Below are 20,973 nucleotides of genomic sequence, written 5' to 3' on the forward strand. Positions count from 1 at the left end.
TCTGTCCTAGTGATGAGGCTGCTGGTGACCTTGAGTTATTTTTAGCATGAGAGACGTGGCGCAGGCTAAACCTACGTGAAAATGTCCTGTAGTGAACAAAGTAGCCAATCATGTCAGCACATTTATTTACAAAGTGTCCATACACATTAAATTACACATGAAGCCTTGGCATCAGCTGTTGCATGAGAGTCCGACTTTTTCCCTTCAGCGTGACTTCCAGGTGTGGCTTCAATCGACGGGGCCCTGGAAGATAAGTTTGATGTGGCCCTGCTCGCCTGTCAGCCAGGTGCCACAGAAGGGGCAGGCGGCGTGGAAGGCGTGGGTCCCGTGGGGTAGTGGGATCTGGCTCCATCCCATCACTGTCTTTTCAGAGCACACGTGACCACAGGGACAGAAGGCATGAGTGGGTGGTCCCGCATCCAGATACAAGCCCCCCTCACAGCCCAGCCACAGCGGCACATAGGGGCCCACTCGCCTGCACATGGGGCACTCTCTCTCCCCGGTGCTGGCTGGGACTGTGCCGCCCGGGCCGGCAGGGGCCTTGTCCTTACGGTAGCCCCAGTTGTGATAGCCATGCACATGACCACAGTTGACGTAGACCCACGGTTGCTTCTTGTCCACGATCTCACGCTGGGCCAGGCTCGGGAAGGCCAGGGTGTTGAAGCCCACGGGGCACTGGGGCCGGGCAGCGTTCAGCTCCTGGCGGAGGGACTCTAGCTGTTTGAGGGTGGGCGTGTAGCGCAGGCCAGCGGGGGTCCGCCACAGCAGCGTTGCCCCGCACAGGTCAATCAGAGAGCCGTCCTGGAGGGTGTTGGACTCATTGTCCACCTTAAGTGAACAAGATGAGAGGGGACAACTTAGTGATACGAGTCTTCTTTGACTCTCACTGAGCTCTTCAACTGGTGACCAGCAGCAGCAAGATGACAAAAACAAACTCATGAGCTGCTGCTGAGTGCTGAGTAAAATAAGACTAGGACTGCTCCACCACTTTAGCAGTGATGTGAGGTCAGGGGAGGCAGGTCACCATGAAAAATTGAATGGCGATTTCTGTTTGTCAGCATATTATACCCGATGTAAAAAACATTTTAACACTACATATATTACTGAACTCACTCCCCTTCACTCTCTGTTATATGATTAACTATTGTAAGAAATTAACATTTAAGAAACAATGGTGCTCAAAATGCCCTTCCTGATTAACGTCCAGGCTTAAAATCTATAATTTAATCTGGAGCCTATCCCGGCTGACTTTTGGGTGAGAGGAAGGGTCGCCAGCCAATCACAGGGCACATATAGATATCATATCATATCATTCACACTCACTTGGACAATTTGGAATTATCTTTGGAATGTGGGAGGAAGACGGAGTACCGGGAGAAAACCCACGCATGGGCAGAACATGCAAACTTCACACAGAGATGCCCAAGTGGACATGAACCCAGATCTTCAAGATCTCCTGAGTGTGTGGCCACCGCGTGGCTCCTGTTTTGACCTGTTGGTGGGAAAATAGCTTTTTTTGTCCTCCCCAGATAATATGTTCTGTTACCTAGGACATGTCCTCTGTTATCTAGTAATGGACATGTTGATGAATATAGTATTTTATTTGGTATTTTGTCACTTTTTACTCGAGTTGATAATGTCATAGTGTTAACAGACTTGTGTATGGCTGATATTTGGTCAAGTTATTTTTCTTTAATTTATGGTAAAAAACAGTTCAGATTTTCTTCAAAGTTTGACCTACAACCATGTCCACATACTTCATACTTCCATGCATACATTATACATCCTAGTCATCAACAAAGCGCACACATGTGGCAGCAGCATAAAAAGGAAATATGGCAAATTCATCTCCAAAAACGCGCCCGGCCAAATACAACAGTTTACAAGTTAACCTACAAGTCAGCCAGTTAACGCTTTTTATCGTTTATAAATGGATAAATCAATTTTCAGTTTGGAGGTATTTTACTAAAAAAATGTACTGTCATTGAATTCATGAAATGCTGGCAAAATTAATTTCGGAAATGCCTTCACTTAACCCGTGTTCTGTTACATGCAGTATTCTGGTCACCTGGCGGTAGTAATGACACAAAACATTGATGAGGCATTACCTTACATTACATCGCCTTAACGCCGCATGAAGTCAGCCGTGGCATGTCCCGACATGATAGACTGAGAAAACGTTCTCCTCCCGTTCCGTGTGGAAGTGGTAAATGAGTGAGGCTAACTGTTTTAGCTTGCTAGCTGTCTCGACTCCCTGCAGCATAAGGGTTGCACTATGTGTTGTAAACAATGAATAATAGTATAAAGGGGACTATAAGGCATGCTAAGTCATGTCTACAGGGCTCTAATAATGTTAGAAACCGTATTTAAAAAGTCATAAACAGGTTTTCTATGCTCTAACAATGACAAATTTCCGTTTATTAACATCGCATCCTATATCACAGAAATGAATATTGCGGTTAGGTGTGGAATCAATTAACCATTACAAACATTTTCAGCCTCCAAGTGACTTTTAAAATGACCAAGTCCCAAAGATCTACCACCTCCTGTACATATAGAAATGAGATTTCATGTACGTTGTACATGTATATCAGCGGTGCACGTGCTTTTTCAAACGGAACAGTTTACCAATCAGGAGGGGAGCTTAATGTCAGCTGACTGAAATCCTATGCAATCGACCGGTAGCTTGCGATTACCGGGATGGGCACCCCTGTGCTAAATCATGCATGTCTCACCAGCTTTCCCCTCTGTTGAGCCGATCGCGTCTCCCTCAGGGCGAAGACGTTGCCGCACACCGAGATCTCCCTCCAGACGCCCGGAGCTGGTTCGGACACGAACTCGCCCGCCGGATGCATCACCAGCACGCCGTTGGTGGTCAGGCCGTCCATCAGGCCGTCCGACGTCCTCCACTTGGCGGCGCGTTCCTGGGACGACAGAGGAGGCGCAAGTAAAGGTGAGAGGGAATCACTCCCTGAGGGATGATGATGATGGTGGTGGTGTAGGTGGGTGCCACACTGCTGTTTGCTGCTGCTATATTTAATCCTGCGCTGTACTGACGAATGCTGAGGACTTCACCCACGCCTAAGAATAAACTCATTCCTGAGGAAAAGACTTATTAGACTTATTAGCTCGCAGTTTGTGGACACATTAGGTGATGAGGTGATAGCTAATGTATACAATGAGATGCACACAAATGGCAGGGCTCAGTGGTGTGTGTGTCTTTGTTGCCATGGGTGAATGAATGAATTTTGCATGAGATGAAGTCATCCCGTCTATTATTAGTTCTGCATGGGGTGTCCAAACTTTTTCCCGACGAGGGCAGCATACTAAAAAATCGAAGGCCATTTTACGTCAGCCTGCATCTCATCTTTGCCTTATACGGGACGACAACCTGTTTCGTTCACGGTATTATTTGTACAGCATCAACACTTCAGCATTTTCTGGCCGTTCTGCTGTTTTGTTGTGTTTTTTTTTAGAGTGTTATTGTTTCATTGCATTTTAAAAATGTGCCATGGTCCAATTTAAAAAAAAAAAAAAAAAAAGAGCTGCAGGCCACACTTCGGAAACCCTCGTTCCAGAATGACTCCTACATCAAAAATGTGGTCAGCATTGAGTCAAATACTGTATCAATCATCCATCCATCCATCTTCTATACTGCTAATCCTCACTTGGGGGTCGCGAGAGGCGGGGTACACCCTGGACTGGTACTGTATCAATCAGTCAAATTTACTCTGCAAGTTTATTCTTCTTCCAGGTGACAAAGCAGATTATTATTGGTGTCATTAGGATCAGCATTCTTCATTATTTATTTTTGCCATTCGAGTTGTCCCTTGTTTATCGTGGTTAACTGGTGTCAGACCCAACGGCAATAAATGGAATTTCCGCAAAGTAGGATTCAATATGAATAAATGGAAAATAAAGCGTAGAAAACCTGTTTATGACTTCCTAAATGTGATTTTTACTATTATTAGAGCCCTCTAGACATGAAATAACACCCCTGTAGTCACCTGTACACACATATTACACAATATAGGAGACAGAATCTGACAAAATAAGCCATGTAAGACATAATTATAGTAGGGCTGTCAAAAAAATAGTACATTCATTTTTTTTTTTTTACATAATTAGTGCATACACATCATGACAAGCCACGCCTCTCTGTTATGACGACAGACGGCGGCACACGGTAGATCCCCACAGAGTCTGCCGCTCCTTTTTGACTTTATTCTGACCTGAACACATCAACAGCAGTGCAATTCCAACAACATATACTCCAAACAAACACGTCTCTAGTCCGGAACGACACTTCCTCATTGTCACTCCACTACCGCGAGATGCATTCATGGACACTCTGAACATCGCAACGACGTTTTTATGATGTCTAAATAAACAGAAAGACAGAAAAAACAATATGTGGATTTTCTTATCACTCGCTTTGCAGCTCCTAATGCGGAAGTATAATTAGCTGCTTTTAGGTATGCTCGGAAATCCCAGTCCTCACAATATGTGAATTCAGCTTAAGTTACGTGTTGTCTTTGAATGCAACCCCTCATTGCTCATAATAACACGGTTAAAGTGGGATTCAAATGTTCCGCTACTATTAAAGAAACTGGTGTTAGGTAAATAGATTTTCAGACATGTCTGCTCACTTTTAGCTAGATTTAATTTAATTTTTTTAGTTAATTTGGAGCTGTTAATACCTACAAATACATTATAATCCTGTCCTGTCTTTTATATTTCTTTCAATAAAATACAGTAAAAATGGGCATACTTCAGATATATTTGCAAATGGTGACTAATCATGATTAATTAATTTGAAAACTGTGATTAATCTGATTGCAATTTTTAATCACTTGACAACCCTCAAATATAGACAAATAAATAAAGACTTGTGCTCGTGTGTTTTTCAATAAATGTCTTCCGACGTTGGGACAGGAAGTGACGTCGGGGATTCAGAGTTGAGTTTTAGCTGGAGTACGGCCACAACAGTAGCCCTTGTTGTTATGATGATGACTATTATTATCATGCAATTATTGTGCCTGTTGTGCGATTAAATAGTTCTAAAATAATAAAAGCCTGTTTGGTGATGAAGTCTGGTGCGTGTTGCTAGTGACACCTAGTGGCCAGTGTAGACCACAGTTCAAAAACATCTTGTATTGCCTTAAAACTGTATTTGTATTTTAGTTCATTTAGAACATTTTTATACTTGAAAATGCTTACTGTAGGCCAAGAATACGTAACATTTGCTTAAATATGAATTTATTTGGGCTAATACACTCCTGATCAAAATCTTAAGACCAGTTGAAAAATTGCTAGGATTTGCATTTTGCACATTTGGATCTTAAGGAGGATTTAAGTAGAGCTACAATGTGGAAAAACAAGAAGGGGGAACAGCGATCATGCATTTATTCATTAATTTAGGAAAAACAGCAATAGAGTGAGGGAGCGATGTTCGAGCCGCGGTGGAGTGAGGGATGACTTGATTGCTGGGTTGTTTTTTTTCGGTTTTGTCATTTTAAGAATGTGCCGCGGGCCAAAACAAAACACAGGGACAGAAGATGACCCCCTGGCCGCGCTTTGGACACCACTGACATGCATGCCCATATATAGCAGACTTGATTTGGCACACCTGCATCTTCTGCCGTCACGATGCTCACCTCGAGGCTCTCAAAGTCGTGATCATGTTTCCCAACTACGATGTCACCACAGAGTGACATAACGGCCCCTGTAGGCAGCCTGGTTGCCGTGGCGACCGCTCCCAGGCTTAAACGCCATCAGCAAGCATGAACACTCACCCCCAGGAAGATGTTCTTGGAAGAGTCAAAGCCAGCGGCGTAGATGCGGGCCGTATAAGGGGCACTCCGCTCGCACATGATGCGGCAGGCGTAACGGGAGATGGTGCTCTGCGCCGACTGGCCTCCGCCGCCGCCCTCACCGGCTGCGCCCCCGCTCTGACCGCCGCCTCCGCCTGACGTGTCCGTCACCACGAAGTCGATCATGCTCTCTGTGGAGCGGCCGATCTGACAGAAGCAGCACAAATGTACAGCATACGTCATGGCATGCGCAGCCACACCTGATGAGGTCCCATGATGCACTTACCTGAAACATGTCTGTGTTTGTGTCATGTGTGTACTCCACAATGACCGAGTGGCTGCGTGACAGAGTGTACGAGATGCTGTGCTGGCTTTTGTTGCTGAGTGCCTGCCAACACGAACAACCACATAAAGACAACATATCTCTCTCTCTCTCACACACACACACACACACACACACACACACACACACACACACACAGTATATACAGCAGTTGTCATAGCTCACCTTGGACACGAGAGGTGTGGAGACATTGTGGATGACATCGGGTTTGACCCCGTTAGCTTTTGTTCTCTTGTAGAGGGCCAGGCGACTCCTTCTGCGACCTTTGTCACCATTGGCCAGCGAGCCATTGTGCCTTCAAAAGCATGACATAACGCAACACAAAATGCAAAAAAGTGAAAATAGATGGTGTTCTTCCGTGATTGGATGGATGCTACAAAAAGGGGTGTTGCAGGCAATCCCACACTTAAATAATAATCTCACACCATCATCTCTCAGTGCATGTGTACATAATATCATCTACATTCAAACCTCGGCTTTCGAGCTCCCCACTTTGTATGATTCGGCTTTGGTCGACATTTTTTTTTGCCAGAATTTTGCCTCTGTTCTTGCACACTGGTTATCGTACAACATTGCGTGTAAGAAGCTTTCATTTTACCCTTTGGCGTGATTTTCTCATTTATTGAGACGCACCTGTATATGTACAGTAACTACATCGCATATTTTGACTTAGGTTGCATTGGTTTTAGCATGTAATTAAGTCAACTAAAGCTAAAGAATATCAAATTGCCCCCCCCAATACTTAACTTTTGGTGGAAAAAGATTGGACGTCCCTGATTTAAATGACATGAAAGAGGGCTTGGTCAACAAGCTAACTGCATCACTGGAGTGTAGGCTAATCATGTTTGCTACGTCAGTAACGTAATAATGGAGTCATTTGCAGCTTTAAGACTTTCAAGGGCCCTCTGACCTTTCAGTTTGACTCTAATCAAGATGATGGTGTGTCTGCAACTCACTGCACACTGATTGATTAGCCTATTGGTCCACGGTGGACTCATAAAAATGTGGGGAAAAAAAGTGATTTAAGCGTCTCACCCTAAGACGATGAGCTCGCCGTACTTGATGGGCTCCCTGTCTTCAGGAAAGACACCGTCTGGAAGCTGAGAGCTTGAGCCCAGAGGAGGCGAGGGCTGGCTCTTGTTGCACGATGGGCGCAGCTCCAGAGATGGGGGGGGACACAGCGCCTCGGAGCTGCCCTCCAAAACCATGCCCACTGGCCACCACTGGGGCTTGCTGTTGGGAAGGAGGATTAGTCTGTCAGTCAGATGCAGTTCTGCCGTGCAAAATCCAGATCCAATCAAACCATTGATGACATCCATGTCCCATGACAGGCATTATTATTCTGGAGCAGAACGTGCTCAAAAGAGTGGGCTCACAGCAGGCCTGTGCAAAATTCAGAATTCAATTCAAATCAATTAGAATTTGAATTACAGGAAGTGGAATTCAATGCAATTCCGAGAAATTCTCATCATGTATCAGTGAGAATACTTCTGACATACATTTTTCTTCCAAATGACACTAACATGAAGCATACTCCTTCATGTTGGAAAGTTTAGCAGTTTATGAGAAATCGAAGTATAAACCAGCTTTGGCCTTCAATTATTTACAATTCTCATCAATTTATTTCATGAGTGTACTCCAAATGTTTGCACAGCCATTTTAAAGACTTGGATAACAATCTTCTTTCTGAATGAGAAATCCTGCCAAGTTTTAATCTCACGAGATCTTGTGACACTCCTCCTTAATTGTGTGTAAATAAATTAAATCAGGAGTGTCCGCGAGGGCTGCGTAATGAAAAACCCAAGGATGTGGGGGGTCAACTTTGATATTTATATATATATTTTTACTTTTTGTAGAAAGGCTAAAAAATATATATATTATACGTAAATTGACAAAGCGTTGTGTTGTCATTAGCTATTAGCATCAGCATTTCACGTTCATCTATTTACATTGTGCCTTTTTGCTCTATTTTCCCCATTATGATTATTATTTTATTTATATAGTGTGCCGCGGGCCAATAAAAATGTGCTGCAAATGGAACCCCGGACCCCTCTGAATTAAATATTGTTAATATGAAAACTTTAAAAAATTGACAAAAGCTTCCAGTTATGTTTTTAATCATACTTAATTGTCATAGCAGTGTAAAAATAAGTTAACCACTTTTAATATTAAAAAGTAAACACAATACAAGAGCCAATTTGAATTTTTTACACAATTTTTAAGACAATAGACAAAGCCGCCATGTCATTTTCTGACGTTAATTGTCATGCAAGTGTAAAAAAAAGTTAAATACTGTTCATATGAAAAACAAAAAACAACCTTTAGGACAACTGACAAAGGTTTATCGTCATTATTTAACATACTTAATTGTCATACATGCATAAAAAGACGTTAACCGCTATTAATTATGAAATGTACAAAACAGCCGGTTCGGACGTTAGCCTTCTTCTGTAACTGTCATGATATTCAATCAACACCTCCGTGAGCATTATGCTCATTTGTAGTTTTGTAGCGCGGTATTCTGGGAGATGAAGTGCTGTTCTATCCTCCTGTTCAACACAATCAACAACAATAATAAATCTGTTTTATCTGAGTAGGTTTTCAATGTTAATTTGTGATTAAAAAACAATTACTATACTTCACTATCTACTATAACAAAGTATTGTGCATATAAAGTCCATACCATCATATTTGTATAGAATTATATATATACTGTATATATGTACTGTATATATAATATATACTGTAAAGCAGTGGTGCACAACCTTTTTGGACCCTCGTGTTCCCACAAATCTCCGCGGACCGGCGGGGTGGTGGTGGGGGTCGTATAGCGATGTAATTGATCTCATTTAGTATGTATTGTGTAAAACTAAGACAAGAACAACATCAAATTAAAAGCACAAAGTGAATACAGACCCACCATCCACCACTACTGTATAAGCTTGGAGTTTGTTTTTCAGTGAGAAGATTACAGCGCCGCTGCTCGACGTGTGTGCTAACAGGCAGTGTGCTAGCATGAATTAACTTGAAGCTGTGCACAGAACAAACATACACATTAGCACTCAATAACGTCATTAAACTTTACCTTTATGCATTCCCACAGAGTATCAGCATTTGGGAGCAAATTTGAAGTGAAAAAACCCCGATAAAAATACAGTATAGTTGACAATCTGTGCAGAGTGGGAGAAGGTTAGCGCACGTACAATGGTGTGTTCAAGGACTGTCAAACCAAGTGGGACACTCGCAATGAACAACGTAAACATGCAAAAATTTCAAACTATATTATTTTTTGAATAAAATAATGGCCCATATTTCCAAATTTGATATGCATTTACTTCAAATTGTATTTAGTTATTTACAATTTTTTTTTTGTGTGTGTGTATTTTTTTTTCCATCATTGTGCCTGAAAGGTATCCTCAGCCCAGTTCGGTGCCCAAGGACCGGTACTGGACCCCTGCTGTAAATCTTCATTGTTACATACACCATAATTTCTTTGAGTTTCATGGAATTTAAATTCTCCTTCCTGCAATTCGAATTTAAATTGCAATTCCGCTTTCTGTTTGCAACCGCAATTCAAATTCAAGAATTGAACTTGAATTTAGAGGTCATTCTCAATTCAGTTCTGAATTTTGTACAGCCTGGATCACCGTGGATATTTCGACACTCTGTTTACACAAGTCCCGACGAGTGGCCATTACGCATGCAGGTTCAAACCTATTATTAATCAGAAAAGTGGGCGAGACCGCCTACACTCTGTGGAACGAAAGCATGACAGAGCCAGATAAGCTTCATCCTCCCTGCAAGCGCATTAGATAATCATCATGGGAAGGTGAGTGTGGTGAGGCTGGAAAGTTTGCAGCTTTAAAGCAACAGTACATCCCAGTAAGGAGGACAGCATCCCTTTCAGGTCTTTACCACAGTGGCCTTAAGCTATAGTAAGGAATACTCTTAAATTCCCCTTTTATTAAAAGGAGTGGCTTTAATGCTCCCTAGAGCCTATTAATGAGCACTAAACATGAAAAAAAATCTATCGTCTCCTTCACTCCATGTTTGAGAGAAGAGGTCCTGACATGCTCACTTTTGAAATTGTGGCTTTTCATGACGTCATGACGGAAAAACCTCCTTCCACGTGGACATGATAGCACCGCTGACCCGCTAGATGAGCTGCTCAATGTATATGGACGCTAAGGGTGCCTTAGAATAGTGGACTATTCGACGATTCCATTCGGAGGAGTCGGATTCGACTATGAATCTCGTAGTCGAATCTTCTGAAAATGTCATGTGATCAGTACCGGGGTGTACACACACCACCCAGCTGGGGCGGAAGTGCTCGCAAGTGACGTCAACAATGTAAACAAAGGCGAGGAAGGCACGGAGGAAAACGAGCTAAGCCGAAGCTAACACCGCACAGATTCTCCTTACTAAGCATTTTCCTCTCGAATGTGTGGTCATTAGTGAATAAAATGGACGAGTTACGACTCCACATTGCCCTCAGCGAGAGACTTTTGGACCGCAAAGTCAGAATTTTCACCTAGGCAGATAGATAGATAGATAGATACTTGATTCATTTCCAAGAGAAATTCGCATGACTAAACAGCGGCGTACCGCTAGCCGACCGCCACACACTTCGGTCTGATGGAACAACAGGCAAGACCGAAAGCAGAGGACTGTGTTGTCTACGTGAAATGCTTTCTGCTTTCTGTGTCACTAAGTACATAAATGTGCTGTTGTTGTACACCTACCATGTTTATGTCGCAAGATCTGAAAATAGATGGTGGGATCTGTTTCTGTGTAGGGACCACCATTAACGGTGCTCTTAAAAAAACAAAACAAACTATATTCGACTCTTGGTCGACTATGGACAAAATCTAACGAATCAGATTTGACTATGAAAATCCGAAGTCAACAAAGTCGAAGACAACCCTAATGGACACCACTTAAATTTTATTTAAAAAGCAGGCTTCTCTACACATCTTAAAATAAAACTATCCATCAGTCTGCTGTAGACGTGGGAGCTGTAAGTTTGACCATTTAGTTTTTCTCCAGTGAGCAGGCTAACCTAGCATGATGCTGCTGTTAAAATGTTAGCACATAGCTATGCTAGTTTTGCTAATGTTTGTCTTGTATTGTATTGTATTGTATGTACTTTATTTATCCCACAGCGGGGAAATTTACTTGTTACAGCAGCAAGACAAGTAAAGAGAACAGTGTAAAGAAAGCATAGTGTCTACATCATGGTTCATGCTGCCTCATGGTTCATTCGTGATGGGGATCTGAAGTTACGATAGACTTTAGAAGCGTATATTTCCAAACACATCGGCTGAATTCCAAATTGTACGACCTCAGCAGTATTTGACATTCGAGGTTCCAGCTGTGTACAAGCTAGCAAAGTTTAATATCTTTGAAGCTTGCTGAATTGAAGAGTTGTTACGCACGTTGAGGATTCACATGACAGCTTTTGTGATGCAAGTTAAGCGGCTTATGTAACGACAATTTCTACGTATGTCTGTGTAGGTAGGGGAACACCGGTAGGGGAACACCAAACCTAAAATGGAGAACTGAAGAAGCCTTTTGGATTAAAGGTGAAACATCTTCAACCAACAAGAAGCGTCCAGTTGCCTCGATTCAACCTTTTGCGGAGAACAATGTCTACGATGTCGTAAAGCAGGCTTTGCTACACTTCTTAAAACAAAGTGCACGTCAGTCGGTCAGTCACGGAAGTGGGTAAATATGAGGTTGTTTTTCTTCAGTTAATAGGCTAACGTAGCATGATGTTGCTCGCAAAATGCAATTGTATTGTTAGCGCTGTAGCTCACGTAGCTGCGCTAATGTTTTTGTGCTCCTGTCCCACTTTTTACAAAATGCTATGTTCCCATTTGGCTCATGAAAAGCACTTTTAAACGGTCGAACTTCTAGCATCAAGGCTAGATTTTGGACAACACGCTTCCAATACATATTGTGGGACGTCTGACACTGAAAAATACTATAATATGGGACCTTTTAATGTAAACGGTATAGGCCACATCTAGAAGCAGCTTCAGGTGTGACTGGATTGTATGATGATGATAATGATGAAGAGGAAAACAGCAGCTCATCGTCACATGACGGATGACCTGAGCTTGCAACAAGCAGTCGGTGGACATTTCATTAGCCTTGCTGGATATTGAGCGGCGGCAGACGCTCTGCCAAAGTGGACCCTTGGGAGGCGGGATGAGCGGAAGCAAAAGAAGGACAGCTGATATGGTGTCATTTAGGCTTCTCCACGAGCCTAGCAAGGGTTGGGGTGACAATGGAGGAGGGAGGGCACAGAGATGTGATGCTCGTCTCCCCGGAGAAAAAAAACAAATCACAGAAGCTTGCATGTCGCTGTAGGAGGTCATGAAGCGAGGAGAGGAGTGAGGAACAGGACGACTGTGGTGAAGGTGGTTGGAGGGGTTACTTCTGTGTGTGTGTGTGTGTATGTGTGTGTGTGAGCGCATGCGTAAAAGCACCACACACTGGCAGGGTGATGGATTGCCACGCTTTTTCTAATCAAGCCACAGTCACATCCTGTGGGTGGAGGCAGAGAGGGGAGGGGGTGACAAAAGAAAGAAGACAAAGGAAGAGGACAGAATAATGGAGCCAAACAGATAAAGGCACAATACGCTGGCTGCAAGGGCTGCAGTTGAAATAACACGCACAACATGAACGCTAGGATGCATCAAATTCTATGACGTTTAAATACTGCAACGTAAGCTCACAGCTCAGGTGTTGATGTTATTTTTAACCTCATCTTCCAGAAAATGATTACTATGGTTTATTATTATTATGTCATAACAGTAGTTCTGTAGCTTTTAAAGCATGTGTGAGCCAAGAGAGGCTGTCATATTCCTTCATGCTCTCATATTGCCCCTTTGGAGTCCAGGGTAAGATTCCCTCCTTTGCTTGATTGATTGATGAGCTTTTTTGCGCCAATAGAAAGGTGGTGTCAGGTTTCATTGCCTGTTTACTTTCGCTTTTTGCATGGAAAGCAAGTCTGGTTTTACTTGATCGTTTTCATTAAAAGACTCAAATGCAGTGTGAAGTCTGCACTTTCGACCCGAGTCGAAGTGGAGCGTCTGTGTGGCTGCGCCATCACACTGTGCCTGCGGGGGGGTCCACACCGACAACAACTTTTCAATGTCTGTTTTGTTAACACCCTTACCCCTTCACATTACCTTCCTTCTTTTTTTTGCCAGGATGGAACTTGTTGATGCGGCAAACGGACTAGTTTGTCTAACATTCTCATTTGAGTTTGCCAAATGAATGAGCCTTGCAGGATACCGTAGTATTGTGTCAACTCGGTCTCGCGAGATTTGGTGTTGGGCGTGTGACCCAAGATGATTGCGTAAACAAGCAATGCTGGGATTAATCTGTCCACAGCTTTATTAATAACACAAGATTTAATGTGCTGAAGGGTAAAATACGACAGTTTTTTGAGAACCGAGGCAAAGTTTTTGCCAAAAACGGAATCATACAAAAACTGGCATTGGAAAACCAAGGTACAGTAGTACCTCGCATAACGTAAACCTCCTTTTACGTAAATTCCACTGAACGTAAAGAATTTATGTAAAGTTTTTGCATCGTATTACGGAAGAAATTCCATATAACGTACAGCGTCGAGTCGGTGCAAGTTCAGAAATTCCATTTGTTTAGCGCTTGGTGACGCCTTCTGACGCTTCACGCTCTCATTGGCTGATTATCGGGGCACCGCCTCCGCTCTCATCTCATTGGCTGATTATCGGGGCACGGCCTACGCGCTCATCTCATTGGCTGATTGTCCCTTCAACTTCCTTTCCTCATCGTAGTCGCCCTTAAACTAACGTAAACAATTAAGTTAAGTTACAAATTAAAATTTTGCACACAGCATTATCGTGTAGTGCGTGTGCGTTTGTCTGTGAGACCAGCTGACACTTAGACTCTTTGAGTCGCGTTTCGACTCAGGCTAGTCCTCCTCCTCCTTCCTGCCTCCACTTGCGCTCCTGATCAAGACATCTCGTGAACGGTAGGATTGTTTTTGTTTTTCAGTTTTATTCATTTACAGTAATCTTATTTATTACCTTATTTTATATTGGAATGTTACTCTACTATGTTTATGCTAACGTTTTCTTATATTTTCCCACCATATTTGGTGGACTTTGAATATTTTGAAGGGCCAAAGGGGTGAGTTTGGGAAGATCTTGGAACGGATTAGGCTATTTACATGTATTTTACGCTTCGTATAACATAAAAACCCTGTAACATAAAGGTTCTCGGAACGGATTATTTACGTTGTAGGGGCGTCTACTGTATTATGTTTTTTGTTCAATTCAATACATTTGTGACACTAAGCACAAAAGGTGTGAAGTACAATACAGTAGATCCCTGCTTTTCGCGGGGGTTACATTCCGAGCCTGCCAGCGAGTGGCGAAAATCTGCAAGTACTAGATAGGCCCCTAAAAATGTCCGGCTCACTCCTACCCCTCCAAAGCCTCCGACTAGTTTGACAGTGACGTTCTCCTCCGATTTCGGGTCAACATTTGCAATAAAAGTGAGCACCGGAATTATTAGATTAGATTGAATAAATGATGATCGATAAAACAGATGAATTGGAGTCACAGGCTTGCAGGACAACCACGCTTACGTCTGTTATGGGACCGCCTCCATAATCCTCACTGCTTGCCGGTTGTAATTCCAGTAACGACTTACGATCATATATTAACTTGTGTTCCCCTCGCTGAAAGTTTGAGGCCAGCTTGTTATTACATACGTTTCACCTTCGCATCTCACAGCAACTATGGTGCGTTCAAGGACCGCTGAACAAAGTGCGAAATCTCAATGCTTGACAAAAAAATAACGATCAGTGAAGCATAAAGGCAGAAACATTGGAAAATTTCAATGTATGCTGTACATTTCACTTGTATTGTCAGGTATTTATAAATTATGACCATGAGTGAATGAGATGTGTTTTTAAAAAACGGCCTATTTAAAAAAATAAATAAAATAAAATTGGACCAAAAGTCTGCAAATTTGCAGGGCCGTGAATGCTGAACCACAAATGTGCGGGGATCCACTGTACATTTACCACGAATGCCCACTGTAACATTATTAGTAAACGGAATATTTTCGTAGTTAGAGCACAGAAAACCTGTTTATGACTTTCTAAATACGGTTTTTAACATTATTAGAGCCCTGTAGACATGAAATGACACCCCTACAGTCACCATTACACTCCTATTATTCTTTGTTTACAACACATTGCACACAGGCTATGGAATCACTGCATGGACATAAGAGACGGCCGTTGCTATATTTTAGCAAGCTACTGAGCTAACTAGTTAGCCTCTCCAATTTAGTTATTCTAAACTTAAGAAAGCGTTTCAAATAGATTGGGGAAGAAAGACAAAGTAAGAAGTCATAAACTGACCACTTCCACACGAAATGGGAGGAGATTTTTTTTAACTATATCATGTCAGACATGCCATGGCTGACTACATGCGGTGTGAAGGTAATATAATATAATGTCATGTCTCATCAATATAACATTACGGACTATTGACAAGGATATATACTGTATAACTTGTCTTTCAATATTTTTGACTAATAATAGGCCATAGTCAACCACGAAACAGTGATCCTTTATTTATTAATTACAGACATTTTTGAAGAACCGCGATAGAATGAGGGAGTGTTGCAGTTACAGTAGGGACAACTGTATTTTAGAAAAAACACCGTCAACAATGTCTTCTGTGGTACATTATATCCCCCATCATTTTCCTTTAAGCACAAATGACTGTGGGTGCTTCTGGGTCAAATTATACCTGACGCAGCAACTGGGTCAAAGGTCATCATGCAATGAGTCATTTTTACAGAATTCTGTGCGAGCAAAATCGATGTTGAGAAACTCCCATTGTTTTTTTTAAATTATAGAAAAGATAGAGTTTGGCTTTCATCCCACACCGTGATTTTCTTGGACGCCGGAAGTTCTCCTTTCTTGGCGTGCATGTGCTCCTGCTCTCTGCCCGCCCACGAGCGGGGAAGGGTGATTGTGTGGGAGAAAGATGGAGAGACGCAAAGGACGAGAAAGAAACTGATGGTGAGCGTGACAAAGCAACTCTGCGACAAATTGTTCAACCTGTTTTTAAACTAGATTTTTATATTTGTTGTCATTAAGTCAGTGAGTCACACACATCTTGCTTCACGTTTGAAAGCATGTGTGTGCGCGCTCTTGACATTATGTAACACGTTATGCTGTGCAAATCCTCCACGACATTATGAACACTTGTCTTACCCTCCCCCCCTTGATGCTCACTTCTCTCCGACTGTGCTTTGACTTCATTTAGGTGTTGCTTCATTTGGACTCTTTTTGGAATCCAGGGAGAAACGCATGGTGGTATAGGCAAACATGATGTGACCCCCATGTACTTTGGTGAATTAATGTATCATCAGCCTCGAGTTAGAAGAAAGGAAGAAGACGCAGATGCAAAGTTAGTCTCTTCTAAAAACGCAAAATGTGAACCTTGTTTATCTACAGTACACATAATATTAGGAGGCTAATACTGTACATCTGCTGGGTTCACCCTACATTAGTCATTTTAAACACACTTTGTATGCAGAATCATTTTCACAGACGTTTTCCTGTGTGTAGCCTCAGCCCTCAGCATATTTAGAAATGTTATTGAATCATCAATGCAATACATTATTAGATATTACATTCATTTGCCTATAAGACAAAAGATGCCAAATTTTCTTAGCTTACCGTATATTTACCTATGTTGGATTGGTTTTATTTTAGCATTTTTAATGGACAAAGTGTATCAAAGTATCCCCTGCATCCTAATTATTTTGAATGGTCTTTAATGCGGGAAGCACATATGAAATGGTAAAAAAAAAAAGAAAAAAAAAGGCAGGTACAATGAGACTGAAAGTGTTATCATGATTCATGAAACACCTGTTGCTGCACAGTCGGGACAGATGATGACTCGACAATTATTTGGTTGTTGGTGTTCGTTGCGAGGCGATGTACAAATAAGCCGTATGTGTCAAACTCAGGCCCGGGAGCCAAATCTGGCCCGCCCTGCAAATTCATCCGGCCCGGCGAGCTGTTTGGAAAATAGCATTGAGTTGGCCCGCTTCGCAGACCTTATCAAACAAAGTGCTGACAGCGATCTGTGTAAGTAAGCCATTCCTCTGATAGAAACTACTCGCCTGGCATTATAATTTTAAAAGTGTAAACAATATTGTATATAGCACGAAATTCATAACCATTCTTAATAAAGTTGCCAGGTTCAGACCAAATGTCAAAATAATTTAACTTTACACGACTAAAAACAGGAGCATTTTCACTATTCCACCCTGTCTGTACAAAATAACACCTTAAAGAGACATAAGACAGTCAAAAGTGATCATTTTAACGACGGCAAAGCATGCTGGGAAACGCGTAATCCGCCCATTCCACAGATGCCAACTCGTCTGGGTTACACATCTCGCAGTTTGTGATGTTTTAGTGTTGATATAAAATACTGTAGCTTTTGCCCCAAGACACTGAGAGAATGACAAAGAGGTGGTCGATCAACAACGCCAAAACAACCATAGTCGTTTATCCGCACGCTATCGGAAAGTAGAAATTTCAAGCAGGAATGAACGGCCACAAAAAAATGCGCATTTCCCCCACTCCAATGTAAAAAAATTGTCCATCCGCACGAGTTAAGTTTTTTTAAAAAATGTATGTCCACATGAAGACACATTCACCAGCCGCCATGCGCATTTTATCCTAACCTGAAAACGCAACTACAGGGATGAATTATATTGGTATGTTCCAATCCCGGTTGTGAGCAGAATCACTGCATGGACATAAGAGGTGTGTAGGCTGCTTACAGTACTTATTGAATCGTCAGTGATAATGAGACGTTTTCTCAAAATCAGACCACGCTAACTACTGTTTTTTCAGCCTGGATTATTGGGGCATGTCCTGTCATGTTAGCAACTTCAAACGAGCATCTGTGTTCGTGCACTGATGATGCATATGAGTGTGCTTTATTCACCAGTTATGTTGGCTAAAAGAACTTAATTTTTAATTCTGTCTATATGCAGATATATACAAGTGTTGAAAGTTTGGGGGTGGAGTTGGCTGTAATGTCCAGTTTGGCCCACAGCCTATAGTAGGCTTTGAGTTTTAGCCCCCCCTTCCTCCGTGCGATTGAGTTTGACACCTCTGCAATAAGTTGTGCGACCTCATAGATCACCGTGATCGCCACACATGAGTCAGCGTTCCTTAGGTCCGCCCCGTCACTGGATAGAAAGCAGTCAAAGATTTATCTACAACAACAGTTCACGTATCATCCCAGCATCTGATCAAGTGGCCCAAAAGTTGGCGACTATACGGACGGACCCATGCGAACACCTCTCAGTATGCAGTCATTCAACCTTAAAATAACACCTGCATGCTACTCTCAATTGTTATAAGGAGAGTAGTGTCTCTGCTGTTGCCACGGCTACCCCAGATTGACATGTATTAGTTGGCTGGAGTCTAAAGACTTTTGAGTGAATATTGCCTCAATCGTAACGACAACATCCAGGCTCGGGTGCACAATTTGATCCAAACCGGCTTTGCTGGGCCTTGGTGGAGGTCTGCCCATCCACAGAGTTTTGTATTTCTGTCAAAAGAGGCGTTCTAAATCAGTGGTTCTCAACTGGTGGGTCGGGACCCAAAAGTGGGTCGCGGAGCCATTTTCAGTGGGTCGTGGGTCTTTGCCTGGGAACAAATTTCTAAAATAATGTAATGACCCAATGTCTGTGAATGCACCTCACGTTCTTTTCTGTGCTATTTGCTTGCTACGCCGCCACAAGGTGCATGCTGTGTTTCTGGGCAACTGTCAAGCTTGAGTGGGAGAGAAAGGATAGAGGGACAGCATCCCAGTGTTGCAGCTCACGCTGTGTTGAAAACAGTACCTTAAACGGGAAGATATATGAGACATCTGAGTTGAAAAATTCCCACAATTTTGGTCACCACTTGTCACCACTTGTCCCACAACCAAACCGGTCGAGAACCACTGTTCTAAATCACATACATTGGGGAAAATAAGTATTTGACTGATTTTATAAGTTTACCCACTTACAAAGAAATGAAAAGCACATTAACTTTTATGTTAGATTTATTTATTTTTATTATTTATTGTATTTGATTGAGGGAAATAAGTATTTGACCCCAACCAACAAGCATTCTGACCCCCACAGAAAGTCTCTTCCATTCAAACCTCCTCAACAGCATGGGCAAGACCAAAGAGCTGTCAAAGAATGTCAGGGACTAGATTGTCGGCCTGCGCAAGACTGGAATGGACGACAAGTTGGTGAGAAGGAGACCACTATTGGTGCAATAACTCACAAATGCACACAAGGCTTGGGGAAGAATGTGATGCGACCAAAATTGAGCTCTTTGACATCAAGTCGACTGGACTTGTCTGGAGGTGGAGAAATGGTGAATATGAGCCCAACAACACCATCCCTACTGTCAAACATGGAGGTGGAAACACTCTGCTTTGGAGTTGTTTCTCTGACCAAAATCCCTCCTGCGATGTGTGCAACCCTGGTGACCAACTACAAGAAATGTCTGACTTGTGTACTTGCCAACAAGGGTTTGTCCACCAAACACTAAGCCACAATCACTATTTACTACTTATTTCTCAATCAAATACAAATGAAATGATAACAATTATTTAATGGTACTTTGTACATGCTGTCTCTGTTACAATAAAAGTAACAAAAGGATTGTGGACTGTTCACTTCTTTGCAAGTACATACAAGTACAGTACATACAGTACACGGCGCAGTATGGCTGACAACATCCAGTATGCTCGTCAGCAGGCCAACATGAGTCATTACTCAGCACAGTGTACAAATGTTTCTGGATCATGACTAACAATAACTGAGACATTTTCACTCTATTATTCCACGGAACGTTTGCTGCTGACTCCAGAATGAATTGAACATGTCCTCTTCCTCCCTCCCCCCCTTTACGGAGTCTTTATTATGACTGCTCAGTCAGGGCAGATTGCAGTGGATTGCAGGGCCATGCATGATGATATTGTGAGACTACCTACAGACCGTAAAGGAACGTTTGGCATCAAACATCAAGTGCTTATGTTGTCCTTCGTACAGCTGGATTTGTACCCGGGGGATGCCATTACCAGGAAACATCATCATCACCATCACACACACCCTCCTCAACAACAATCCTGAAGACAGAGGGATGCTAAGCGTCTCTGAGGAAGACAACCCAATTGTAACAAAGCACAAATGGGACATTAATCGCCCCCCACCCCACCTTCGCCCCACTCCCATGACAAAAGATGGTATCAAGCAGATTAGAGATCTGCTGCCATTTGCTTTCATGGAGGCACACAGCTGATGAGCACATAAACAAGCGCCTACCCGCTGATGTTTTGCCAACGGAGCTCGGAAACCGCTGTGTAATTCCTCCTTTGGCGTGCGTGTGTCACTGTGGATCCGTGCGTGTATTTTGGTGGGTGGGAGGATCCTGACAGTCCACGTCAGTCCCGCCTAGGGAAGGTTAAAATCGAAGGTCCAGAGTGAGGATGAGGAGGCAGTGTAGTGATGCTCGCTTTCGCTCATCTCTCTTTCTCTCTGTCTCTCTCTCTCTCTCTCTCTCTCCAGCCTCCTCAGTCAAGGTAAGTGCTGCTGCCTTCATGTAGCCTGGGAAATCTGTGCTTCCAAAACCGGTTCAAGCACTCCTTTAATGCAGTGTTTTCCAACCTTTATTGAGCCAAGTCACACAAAATCTCATGGCACACCACCAAACAA

General features: G+C 42.7%; 1 protein-coding gene across 3 annotated transcripts; it reads right to left on the minus strand.

Annotated features, from left to right (window-relative positions):
- Positions 1 to 98: 98 nt before the first annotated feature.
- Positions 99 to 20,783, minus strand: peli3 (pellino E3 ubiquitin protein ligase family member 3). 3 transcript variants are annotated; one of them, XM_054753998.1, is made up of 7 exons: positions 9,242 to 9,392; positions 7,192 to 7,389; positions 6,322 to 6,451; positions 6,100 to 6,201; positions 5,796 to 6,020; positions 2,736 to 2,924; positions 99 to 828 (listed from the first exon to the last, which is right to left on the minus strand). In XM_054753998.1, exons 2-7 carry the CDS (start codon positions 7,362 to 7,364, stop codon positions 229 to 231), a joined length of 1,419 nt encoding a protein of 472 aa, XP_054609973.1. In that variant the 5' UTR covers positions 7,365 to 7,389; positions 9,242 to 9,392; the 3' UTR covers positions 99 to 228. The 3 variants fall into 3 exon arrangements, with proteins under 3 accessions (XP_054609973.1, XP_054609974.1, XP_054609972.1); XM_054753997.1 differs by lacking the exon at positions 9,242 to 9,392 and adding an exon at positions 20,584 to 20,782 and having other exon boundaries at positions 100 to 828; XM_054753999.1 differs by lacking the exons at positions 6,100 to 6,201; positions 9,242 to 9,392 and adding an exon at positions 20,584 to 20,783.
- Positions 20,784 to 20,973: the final 190 nt, after the last annotated feature.

This window comes from Dunckerocampus dactyliophorus, chromosome 15, assembly GCF_027744805.1.
Source record: "Dunckerocampus dactyliophorus isolate RoL2022-P2 chromosome 15, RoL_Ddac_1.1, whole genome shotgun sequence".
NCBI classification, from domain to species: domain Eukaryota; kingdom Metazoa; phylum Chordata; class Actinopteri; order Syngnathiformes; family Syngnathidae; genus Dunckerocampus; species Dunckerocampus dactyliophorus.

Excerpts from the sequence above, each read along its gene's own strand:
- peli3 (XM_054753998.1), bottom strand. The coding sequence starts at position 7,364 with ATGGTTTTGGAGGGCAGCTCCGAGGCGCTGTGTCCCCCCCCATCTCTG. Across the intron at positions 6,202-6,321 it reads CCACACCTCTCGTGTCCAAG|GCACTCAGCAACAAAAGCCA; the intron begins GTGAGCTATGAC and ends TCGTGTTGGCAG. Across the intron at positions 6,021-6,099 it reads CAAACACAGACATGTTTCAG|ATCGGCCGCTCCACAGAGAG; the intron begins GTAAGTGCATCA and ends TGCTTCTGTCAG.